The 12,239-nt window shown below is 50.9% G+C and overlaps 1 protein-coding gene across 1 annotated transcript in view; it reads right to left on the bottom strand.

Annotated features, from left to right (window-relative positions):
• Window positions 1–11,573, bottom strand: part of ACVR2B (activin A receptor type 2B) — a 38,664-nt gene extending 27,091 nt beyond the window's left edge. The window contains exon 1 of the mRNA XM_050778342.1: window positions 11,454–11,573. Coding sequence (XP_050634299.1) covers window positions 11,454–11,523 — 70 coding nt within the window. The 5' untranslated portion in view covers window positions 11,524–11,573. The remainder of the gene's footprint in view (window positions 1–11,453) is intronic.
• Between the last annotated feature and the right edge of the window lie 666 nt (window positions 11,574–12,239).

Here is a 12,239-nt window from a genome sequence, read left to right as displayed (position 1 = left end):
AGCTATCATTCTATTGTCTTCTGGCTTCCACTGTTTCTATTGAGAAGTTAGCTGTCAGTATAACTACAGCTCTTTTGATAATAATGCCTTTTTTCTCTAGCTGCTTTCAACATTCTCTGTCTTTGGTTTCCATAATTTTTACTGTGATGGATATAGATGTGGATTTTTAAAATTTATTGTCTTACCTGGGATTCACAGGACTTCCTGAATCTGTGGCTTGATATCTTTAATTTTAGAAAGTTCTCAGCTATTATCTTTTCTGCCTCATTCTCTCTCCTTTACTTCTGTGGCTGTGATTTCATGAATCTTAGACCTTCTCATTTCATGCTCTATGGGTTTCTCTTTATTCTGTTGTTATCCATTTTTCTGCCTGTCCGTGGTTCAGTTTATACTTTCTTCTGATCTATCATCCAGTTCACTAATTCTCTATCCAGTTTCACCTAATCCCCTGATAAAAGCATTCACTGATTTATTAATTTCTGTTACTATGCAGAACAAGTCTTTAAGAGATTTTTCCTTTTCACAGTTTTCAGCTATCTGCTGAAATTCCCACTATCATTTCCTTGACCACAGTGAACCCTCTTCTCCTTCTCCTTCTTCTTTTTTTTTAGATGGAATCTCGTTCTGTCACCCAGGATGGAGGGCAGTGGTGCAATTTCGGGTCACTGCAACCTCCGCCTCCCAGGTTCAAGCAATTCCCTGCCTCAGCCTCCCTAGTAGCTGGAATTACAGGGCGCCTGCCACCACACTCAGCTAATTTTGTTGTATTTTTAGTAGAGACAGGGTTTCACCATGTTGGCCAGGTTGGTCTTGAACTAGTGTCCTCGTGATCCACCCACCTCGGCCTCCCAAAGTGCTGGGATTACAGGTGTGAGCCACTGCGCCTGGCTGAACACTTCTATTTTTAAATATGTACATGGCAACTCCAACCTGGAGGTCATCCAGGTTGGCTTCAACTGTGATGTTTTGGCTGGTTGTTTACTTAAAATTACCAGTCACTGTATTTGAAAAATTATAGAGATAATTCGAGGCCTAGGATGGCATAAATCCTCTAGAAAGAATTAACATGTCTAAAGGTACCATTACCCAGAACATATTTTCTGGTTTTGGGATAGGTCTTACTATATTGTTCAGGCTGGTTTTGAACTACTGGGCTCAAATGATCCTCCCCACCTCAGTCTCCCAAGTAGCTGGGATTATAGGTGTGCACCACCACACCCAGCACCCCAGAATATTTCAATCTAACTTTAGTGTTTGTCTACATGTTGGTCCCCCTAACTTCTATATCTTTAGGATCTCAATCCCAAGTAAGTGATTGACTCTGCCTACCCTTTGCTTAGAATTCCAATTCCTGTCTTCCCAGCCCCACAAAGCTACAAATGCAGCCTCTCAGTTGACCCTATGACTAAAAACAGACCCAAATACCAAAATCATCACCCTAGGCCTTTGTTCTCATGCAGATACTGGCCTGGTAGGTCTTCAGTATCTTCTTAGATATACAATGCCTTCAACCAGAGAAGTTTTATTTTTTCCAGTTTCTCCAGTTACCTTTAGAAAGAGATTTGGTCCTGATTATCAGAAAAGGACATCTCCATATCTACTTTTTACCCAGCTTTTAGACATATTTTCAGGATCGTAACATGCCCAAAGGCAAGGGAACCTGCACACATACACAGAAATTAAGCCCACCAGTGTAGATAAGATTGTCCATGGACAGTATTAAGCAAGAACAAAAGAGACACCAGGGCAAAGCCCTGAAAAAAGTAACTTCCATTCCAAAATGTCACTCAAGAGGAAAACAGAATTCACTTTCAACCAAACTTTATTGTTTCAGACAGTCATAGATTGAAGTGAGTCCCACCAAAATTCATAGGTTGAGGCCCTAACCTCCAATGTGACTACTGAGTTGGTGCAAAAGTAATTGCGGGTTTTGCCATTAACATATTTACAGATAGGGCCTTTAAGACGGTAATTAAGGCTAAATGAGGTGATAAAGGTGGGCCTCCAGTCCAACAGGACTGGCATCCTTATAAGAAGAGACACCTGGAGTGGATACACACAGCAAAAAGGACAAAGCAAGAAGGCTACCATATGCCAACCCAAGAGAGAGGAATCACTGGAAACCAATCCTGACAGCACCTTCATCTTTAACTTCCAGCCCCCAGAATTGCAGGAAAAGAAATTTCTGTTGTTTAAGCCACCCAGTCTATGGTATTCCATTATGGCAACCTGAGCAGACTAAGACACAAACAGTGCACATCATATGTATAATGTGGGAAAGATGATTGGAGTATCATTTGTACTAGAAACAGTTCCACAAACTTGAGTGTCATCTAAATTCATTAGCAGGGCCTGACAAGTGGACTTACATAAAGAATCCTAACATAACAGTAAAGAGTAGGCAGCAAGCTGAAGAACAAGACTGGGAAGCAAGAGCTTTGGAGAACAAGTCATCCCAAACTATCTTCCCTAAGTCTTCTGCCAACTGTGGCAGAGAGTTATACAGGGAACAAGGCATACACTCAGCCAGCAACAGAAACTCACCAGAGCTCCTTCTGTCATGAAAAGCTTCTCACCATACTCTAAAATAGTTTTTCTACAGGTTTCTCCAATACCCCCACCATCATTATCACCACATATGAAATTAGAATTTGTCACACTCAGATTTTGTCAAATGCAGTAGGTTCGCCAGTAGTGCCGTTACCCAGAGCTCTTCAGCAACCTTCAGCAAGTGCCTTAGTCTCTTCAGAGTCTGCAGGCAGCATGGAGCCTGGTAAGTGAACGCACATATGCACTTCCATCCCAAACCCAGACCAGCACATCCTGGCTTGTCCACTGCTACTTCCCTCATCAGCACAGTACCCAGGAGACTCAGGCACAAGGTAGGAGACGCAGGCACGAGAAGTTATCTCCAGGTCTCCTCATACATTAAGCCAGTGGAAATGAGCCCTTCCCATGTCCCAGCATCCTTCTTGAAGCCAGGCTATTTCTAACCTCTGTAATCTAGCATGTCAGCAGGGGTTGGGGTGTGGGGGTGGGAAGGATGCTCAAAGATTACCGCAGAGAGCCAACTGCCAAATCACCCAGCTTCTACCCCCACTGCCATCACTTGGGTAGCCTCAAAAAATAAATAAATAAATAAAATAGTGTAACCATTTTTCAGTATCTATTAAAACCAGTAATACACGCCTTAAAATCCAGAAGTTATTTTCTCATCTATCCTTGAGAAACAGTCTGCATACATTCTATACAATCATAAAGTCCAGGCCGGGCGCGGTGGCTCAAGCCTGTAATCCCAGCACTTTGGGAGGCCGAGACGGGCGGATCACAAGGTCAGGAGATCAAGACCATCCTGGCTACACAGTGAAACCCCATCTCTACTAAAAAATGCAAAAAAAAACTAGCCGGGTGGGTTGGCGGGCACCTGTAGTCCCAGCTACTCGGGAGGCTGAGGTAGGAGAATGGCGTAAACCCGGGAGGCGGAGCTTGCAGTGAGCTGAGATCCGGCCACTGCACTCCAGCCTGGGCGACAGAGCAAGACTCCGTCTCAAAAAAAAAAAAAAAAAAAAAAAAAAAAAAAAAAAAAAAAAAAAAACCTTGGTTAAAGTCACAAACATGGTGAGGAAAAGATGGATGCAAAGCAGTTTATTCTGTAAGGTTCTATTCATACGAAACACAGAAACAGACGAAACTATTTTATGCTGTTAGAAGTCAGAATAGTAGTTAACCTTAGTGGGTGTTGGTAGAGACTGAAATGGAACAAAACAGGGCTTGCTGGGCATGGGGGGCTGGAAAATTTCTGATTCTTGACTTGGATGCTGACTACACCAGTGTATTCAGTTTGTGAAAATGCTTCTCAGCTGTCACTTCTGTTTAATTACTTGTACATTCTTCTGTATATGTTTATACTTCAATTAAATGCTTGAATACCATTTTAGGTGGAAAAAAAGCCTATTTCTTTTTTTTTTTTTTTTTTTTTTTTTGAGATGGAGACTCACTCAGTTGTCCAGGCTGGACTGCAGTGGCGCTATCTTGGCTCACTGCAAGCTCTGCCTCCCAGGTTCACGCCATTCTCCTGCCTCAGCCTCCCGAGTAGCTGGGACTACAGGCATCCACCACCACGTCCGGCTAATTTTTTGTATTTTTAGTAGAGACGGGGTTTCACTGTGTTAGCCAGGATGGTCTCAATCTCCTGACCTCATGATTTGCCCGCCTCGGCCTCCCAAAGTGCTGGGATTACAGGTGTGAGCCACGGTGCCTGGCCAAAAACCTGTCTATTTCTGTAAGTATTTCTATAGATGCACAGGTAAAAATGTCTGGAAGAATATACCTCAACCTTCAAAGGATTACGTTTGGAGGAGGCCTCAGATGGGGAACAGAGATGATAAAAGGAGACCCTAGTTTTATCCGTAACATCTAAATTTCTGTGATACAATGTAGGTATATTACTTGTTTAAAAAGTAATAATTTGTTTTTAGAAATGGAAAAATTAGTTAGGGCTGAAGTGACTTCTACTCCCCAAACTACACCCCAGGGTGACTAACCTTTCAGTGATGGGAGGTTTGGATGGGAGGTTTCAGGGCAGGGGAGATAGACTGCATTACCCTGGCCCTCCTTCTACTCCCACACAGCCTTGCAGGTCTCACCCTCAGCCAGAAGGTTCACAGGAGGAGCCAGCCAGGTGGGAAGAGAAACCAGAATTCATCTCTCTAACCCTTCTGCTCCTCTAGTTTCTAAGCCCCAGAGCAGATGAGCCTTTACTCACTATGCCCTCACTACACAGAGAAGCTGGACCTCCTGTGTGAGCCCTGGGCCACAGGACTCCCCTCTAACCCAATATCAAACTTCAGTGAGAAGGAAATTCCCAAAAAGTGCATAAAATAAGAGTTCTTAAACCATGGTTGCCAGCCCAGGCTGGGAAAACTCATGCGTGCTTTCTAAGTCAACGGACACATAATAATCCAGTTGGAGGGGAAGGGGAGGAGGGTTACCAATGACACTGGACATTCATTAAAAGGCATTGTCCTCATACCTGAAAACACTGTGCACCACTGCACAAGCCAGAAGGAAAAAACATCCTGGCATCAACACTTGAGAGAGTCAGCTTCCAAGTCAGTCTCCTGTTTTAATTGGTTCAGGTCTGGGAGGCCACAGGGACCCCTCCCTCTCCTCAGATGGACAGATAACAGCTGGTCTGGTCCCATCCTCCGAAATGCTCAGGCACAAACCTGGGAAGCAGCCTCCTCCATTCTCCAGCCAAGGGCTTGGGTTTCCAACTAGCCTTCCTTTTCCTTCTCCAAAACTAATTTTAGCTTCCTTGGTTGTCAGAGTGGAACTGAAATAGTCGGCAGAGGAACACACGCAAAGAGCATGAGCTCGCCTCACAAAACACCTCAGCTCCAGCCCAGAAACTGGCCAGGGAGAAGCCCCATTGTCCAGCAGGTCAGACCTGTCCAGACAACATTCCCCTGGGAAGAGGGCCTCACATTTGCCCAGTGGGACAGGCTTCCTTTCCACACCCGCTTCCAAAGGTCATGTGTCCATGAATGAAAACACCCAGTTGGAGCTGCCAGTCCCAGAAAGAATCTGAAAAAGGCACATGCATGTGTACAGCAAGCCTAGAATAACCAGAGGAAAGCATGGGGCTATCCGAAGGCAGAAAGCTATTACTGGTCCTGGACCCTGCAGGAAGAGGCATGGCTGACCCCTGAACAATCCCAGTCTGCTTTATCCATTGATTTCCAGCACCTACCATTGTCTTAGTCAGAGACATCACTGACCAATGTCATAAATAAAGAGTCAGAAGAAGGCAGCAGCATTTCCACCCCTGGAAAACCTGGGCATTCAGGAGTGGTACCCCAAGGACCACAAGGAATAGGCACCTCTAGGGCTAGGATGGACCCCTAAGTCTGGTGCAGAATGAGAGACCAAAAAAGGAAGCCCAGAACAAGGGGGTGGGTCTCTGTTTTGGAATACAGAATTAGTGACAGAATGGGAGGGAAGGAAGAGAAAGAATTCTGAGAAAGAAATAAAGTCCCCTTTGTAAAGACCCCAAAAACAGATGGAACTAAAGTCTGAACCTCAGCAAGCACTTCACATACCAGTGATGTGGAGCACTTGGAAACTGGGGCTTTGAAAAATGCTTCCGCCATACTAAGAGTCCAGTTTGTAATCACTTCCCAGTGCAGCAAACTGTGTCTCACTGAGTTCAAGATGAGAGAGAGTCCCACAGAAGCATTCCCTAGCCAAGCTCGAAGCAGGCCAGGGTAGGAGTAGAAAATAAACATGGGGGCAGCCACAGGGGGCTGCCAGCCTGCCAAGCCCAACAGACAAGCTTCCACAGATACGAACCGCTCCACCGGGGCCTCCAGTGCTGGCTGCCGCATGTCTAAGGCAGCGCTGCCCACACCTCCCCAGGTCCACAGCAGGAAGCCTGGCCCTGCCCTCAGATTCCCATCTGGCCACCACACCCTGAAGAGAGGGGAGAGACTTGCACCCATACCTTTGGGGAGAGGCTGCCCACCTGCCCTGGTGTCCCCGGCCTGGGGGCTCCAGGCCCACAGCCTCTGCGGCTCCCCGGAGCGCCACACGGCAGGTCTGCTCAGGGGAAGGGGCATGCCCACGGCCTGCTACAACCCCAGTGCTCCGCTTGGCAGACAGGGCTAGCCTCAGCTCCTGAGGCCCCTAGGTGAGCAGAGAGGGGGTGCTGGGCAGGCAGAGAGTCCCCAGCAACAGGCACTTCCTGACATTCTGCGTGTACGGGAGGAAGAGGCTGAGTGCCAGCCTTAAGGCAACGGTCAGAGGCGAGTGGGCGGGTGCGGGCAGGCAGGCTGCCCAGCCACCCACAGCCTCCGCCTCCCTGAAACCTGAACCACTTCTGGGAAAACTCAAGGACGCCAGGATTCTCCTCGGTGGCAAGCTGTACACCAGAACCACTAATTTTGAACCAAACTCTCACGTGCTGAGCAGATTTCACTAAGCAGGAATCTCCTAGGCCTTGAGGAGAACCTCACCTTCAACCCTGCATCCAGAGTGGGGGGATGGATATGCACTCATAAGCCGTTACCCCTACCTACTTCTTACAACTGTGTGCCTCTTTGAAAGCATGAGAACATTCTGGATCAGTGGTTCCCAACAGGAGATGATTTTGCTCTCACCTCTGCCAGGGACATTTTAGCAAGATCTGGAAACATTTTTGGTTGACATGATCTACTGGAATTTGTGGGTAGAGGTAGGGATACTGCTGAATATCCTACAATGCACAGAACAGCTCAACCCACCACTACCCACACACAACAGAGTATCATCAGGCCTAAAATGTAAATAGTGTCAAGGCTGAGAAACCCCGTTCTAGAGTGAGGCCCATGCAACCAGGACCCTACCTCAGGACTATCTAGAGTCTATCTGGAGTTACCCACAAAAAGATTATCCAGACCCAGTCCTCAACCCTCCAGATCCCAATCCATGGTGACAGGTTAGTATATGTGAGTGGATCTAAACTCCTGAACTGATACTCCTTGGTTCTCATTTGCACTACCCTGAGCTCCCAAGCAGAGGGGCTGAATGCATAGGCAGGCACTCAAGAGGGCAGCTTTCTGGAAAGAGACACCAGGGCTAGAATCTAAACATCCAGCGGGATCACAAAAGGCAAAGTAAGTGAGGTACCAAGGTGGAACAAGCACCCCTCCCACCCCAGAACAAGCTGCCCCATAGGACTGCTACAGTGGATATGTGCAGGGCAGCCAGGACTTCAAGGAGTTTAATCAGGGGGCAGCAGGTTCCCAGTATCTACAAAACAGAGTGGGTGCATACAATGTACAACCACATGCACACATATACCGATTTACATTTTCCTGGGGGAAGGGTCCATAGCTTTCATCAGATTCTCAGAGGGGTCTACGACATCAAGGACCACTGTACAGAATGTGGGCTCTTCACTGGCTCCCTATAACGGGAGCTCCTTAGGTGAAGTGCCAGCGGAGGTTCAGCTGCTTTTGGAGATTCTTGATGCCCAGAAAGACCCACAGAGTAGTATACCACAGAGGCCCACCCAAGCGATGGGAGGCCATGGGGTTCAGATCTTATGTTTTCACCCAGCTGTAGGGCCTGGAAAGATGGCCAGGTTTCTCACATCATCTGTCTTGAAAGGGCCCCCAAGAGCTAGGGATTCCTCCCAAAGGACAGCTCACCCAGATGGGGCAGAGCCTCAAGTGCCCAGCAGATACAAGGACAGATAGCAGAAAACACTCTTCCCTGGGAGGGGCACCCATGGCCCATGGCTCTGCAGCCCATGTCCTTGGCAGCTACCACTACACTAGGCCTGAGGGATGAAAGTCACTTCACTTCACAAGCTCGTTCCCTCCACCAAGGAAGTGGCCAAGAAACATCTTTGGGTCAAAGAACGGTCAGCCTATCAGAGCAATCAGGGCCTGCACTTCCTGATGGGACAGACAGGAGGCAGGTCCCTCTCCAAGAGCTCTGGACACTTCACCTAGAATACTGTTCACTCCACCCCCATAGGCCCTTTGATCTGAACCCCAAGTACAGAGACAGGTGTTAGGAGTTCTTGTAGGTTACAGCGTTGAGTGTCCAGGATGTCCACTGAAATGCAAGAGCCAAATGGCTTGTTTCCCAAGGACACTCGGCCAGACACAGACCACAAAAGACTTAAAGAATTATTAAAGAACTAACTGACCACTGACTGATCTTGTGACAAGCACCATGTGCCACTTATTACACCATAAATTCTGCCTTCCCTTCTGAGACTCCATTGTCCAATATGGTAGCCACTAGCCAAATGTTCCGCAGAGCACTGGAAATGTGGAAAGTTGGAGTTGAGGATGTTCTGTAAGGCACACACAGGATTTTGATGACAGTACAAAAATGGAACACAAAATGTCTCATTTTAATACTGATTTCAGACTGAGATGATTACTTTGTATATATCAAATTAAGTGAAATACACTTTTTTATTGAGATGGAGCCTCACTCTGTCACCAGGCTGGAGTGCAGTGACACGATCTCGGCTCACTGCAACCTCCATCTCCCAGGTTCATGCGATTCTCCTGCCTCAGCCTCCGGAGTAGCTGGGACTACAGGTATGTGTCACCACGCCCAGCTAATTTTTGTATTTTTAGTAGAGATGGGGTTTCACCATGTTGGCCAGGATGGTCTCGATCTCTTGACCTCGTGATCCTCCTACCTCGGTCTCCTGAAGTGCTGGGATTACAGGCATCAGCCACTGCGCCAGGCCAGTGAAATATACTATTAAAGTTCATTCCATCTCATGGAAAGCATGTGTACCCCCAAAATTCATATGACGAAGCTCTGACCCCCAGTGTAATGGTATTTGGAGATGGGACCTTTGGGAAGTAGTGAAGGTTAGATTAAGTCAGAAGGGTGGGGCCCTCAGGTAATGGGGACAGGATTCACAGTCTTATAAACAGAGGAAAACACCCCCTAGCCCCATCCCACCCATCATGTGAGAATGTTGTAAGAAGGCAGATGTCTGCAAGCCAGGAAGAGGGTCTTCACCAGAACCCAACCATGCCAGCACCCTGCACCCTGGGCTCAGACTTACAGCTTCCAGAACTTTGACGATATAAATTTCTGCTGTTTAAGCCACCAGTCTACAGTATTTTGTTATGGAAGTCCCAACTAAGACACAGCTGTTTCTTCTTCCTTTTATTAACATGACTACTAGAAAACGTTGTTTTATATGTATACATAGTTCATATACTATTTCTGTCGCCAGGACAGCATTCTTCTAGATGTTCCTTCTAGCAGGCCATTGTGTGCTGCACAGGGTGGGGGTTATTCCAAACAGCAAGCCAGGAGCTTGAAATAAAAGGGCATCCCTGAAGCCAAAACAACGGAGGGTCAGGTCCGCTCCAAACTGGGGCTGGGGCAGCTCTTTTCACAGTTCCTCACAGGTCAGGGACTGGCTGGTGTGACTACACGAAATATCCAGTGACCCCCGACCTTCTTCCCAGGACAGGATACACTGCTCAACACTGCCTAAGCTAGGTGGCTGAAACGGACGAAAAAGAAAGAAAATACACTCCTTCCAGGGGTCTGATGCCACCCTGCCCTGCCTAATGAGGGAGGTGTGAGACTGGTGTGGTCCCCAGATCCCAGGTTTGAAGCTGTCCTGTCTCGGGAGGAAGCTCTCCTAAAGGCCTGGGCTTGGAAGAGCCCCAGCACTTCCAGGGATCAGGCAAGCAGCGGGTCTGGAGGCAGCCCGGTGGGCTGCTGTGTGCCTATCAAGTCAGCTTGCTGCCGCCCTCCCTCTGGCAGACCAATGCTTCCCCTGTCACTTTCAAGCCCTCCTTGGGGAAAATGCATCCCAAGGGAGCGGGGCAAAAAAGAGGAGCACAAAGTCCAACACGACCACCACTTTGCCTCCAGCACACAGGAAGCGGCTCCAGGAGAGCTGCAACACCCTCTTCCATATAGTTCTCAGGTGCCAATTGGTCTTTGCCTTCCCGTCTCCGCACTCAGGCTGTGCGCGCGCTACTAGCCTACAGAACTCACTCGCTTTCGGTGTAAACTAAGCCTCACGACGACGCAAAGGAGGAGGTAGAACTATGGTGGGAATGAGACGGAGATGCCAAATCCCCAAATCTCCACCTCCGCAGCAGCGTGGGGACTCCGGCCCCGCCCCTGCACGCCCGGCCCCGCCCCTCGAGGGTTTCCCAGACTCCAGGCTGCTGCCACCGTGGGCGGCTGGGGACCCGCGCTGCATGTGTAATGGGGGCTGGGAACAAAGACGCGCAGGACCCGACGGCCCGGTACCAGCCGCCCCGACCTAATCGCCAGAGCTTCAATGCCCAGCTCCCCACGTTTCCCAGGACTGGCCAGGGGACGTCCCGGCGCGCCCGCCGCGGTTAGGCGTACCCGGGCACCACTGGGACAGGGAAATTGGTGCTTGGGCCGCAGGAGAAAAAAGCTTTACAGGCGGAACTCCGCTTGTTTACACCCGCACCCACATACCCCCAAACACACATGCGCTGGCCGAACACCTCCAGCCATACGCCCGCAGCCGCCGGGGAGCTGAGCGCGGGTCACCCACCCCGCCACGTGCCTCCCGGAGGCCCGAGCGAACGGGGACCTGTTGGTTTTCCATCTTACCCACCCCCTCCCCTCCCAAGTGCCCAAACAAAGCGGTCCCGCGAAGCGACCACACTCCGCATCCCGGGGCCAACGGCAGGGAAAGAGGGAGCAGGTGGGAGCCAGCACCAACAGCCCGCTGGGCCGGTAACGCGACGCAGACTGGTGGCAAGAGATGCAAGGGACTTTGGGCTGCGTGAAGCCGCCCCCCTTCGCTTCGCTACACTTAGTGACTCTGAGGGACGTGCAACCCTCCTGCCGCTGCTGCACCTACAATCCTGCCACCCCTAATGAGATCTGCCCACCCCTCTTGGCCGCCTTCCCCACGCTCAGGTTTTCCTCACTCTTTCCCTGGGTTCCACGCGCCCGCGTAGCCCGAACTCCGACCCTGAGGCTCCGGGTCCCGGCCCCCATCGCAGGGGCACCTCTAGGAACCAGAACTCTGCAGACGACTGCACAAACAAGATCGTGTCCCCAAGATCGGCGAGCTGGGCGCCCACCGCGCCCCCAGCCCCCGCCCCGGGAGATGCGAGCTGAATACAGGTGGCGCGGCGACGAGGCCGCGGGCCCGCCCTTTGTTGGTAAACACCGCGCGGCGCCAGGGGCCAGCCCTGCGCGCCCTCTCGGCGTACCCGCGCCGCGCCCAGTTCTTACCCGCGCACAGCGATCCCCAGAGGAGGGCGAGGGCCGCCCAGGGCGCCGTCATGTTCCGCTGCGCCGCCCCGCGCACACCCGGAGCCCGCGGGCAGGGCCGCACGGCGCTCCCGGGGCGCGCAGGGCCCAGCGGCGGCTGCGCTCTCCTTCCCGCTCCTTCCTTCGGTCTCGTTCCGTGCGCGCTTCCTGCGCCTTCGTCCCCGAGCAGCGTTCGGGCTCCAAGGGCCGGTCGGCGGGGCCGGGCTCAGGGCCGCTGCGGGCGGCGCAGGCTGCGGCCCGGGCTCCGGGGCGACGCGGGGGCCGGGGGGCGGCGGCGGGGCACGGGCCGGGGCGCGCCCGACTCAGGCATAGCGCGGCGGGGCTGGGCCCGGGCCCCGGGCGCAGGGGCCGAGTCCGGAGGGGCCATGAACGGGGGGAGGGGTGGGGGGGAGGGGAGCTGAACCGAGTCCAAAATGGCTCCTGAGCGGCGGCCACGG

The sequence above is a fragment of the Macaca thibetana genome, chromosome 2 (genome assembly GCF_024542745.1).
Source record: "Macaca thibetana thibetana isolate TM-01 chromosome 2, ASM2454274v1, whole genome shotgun sequence".
Classification (NCBI taxonomy): domain Eukaryota; kingdom Metazoa; phylum Chordata; class Mammalia; order Primates; family Cercopithecidae; genus Macaca; species Macaca thibetana.
Note: the sequence above shows the minus strand (reverse complement) of the source record. Positions and strands in the feature narration are given on the sequence as shown.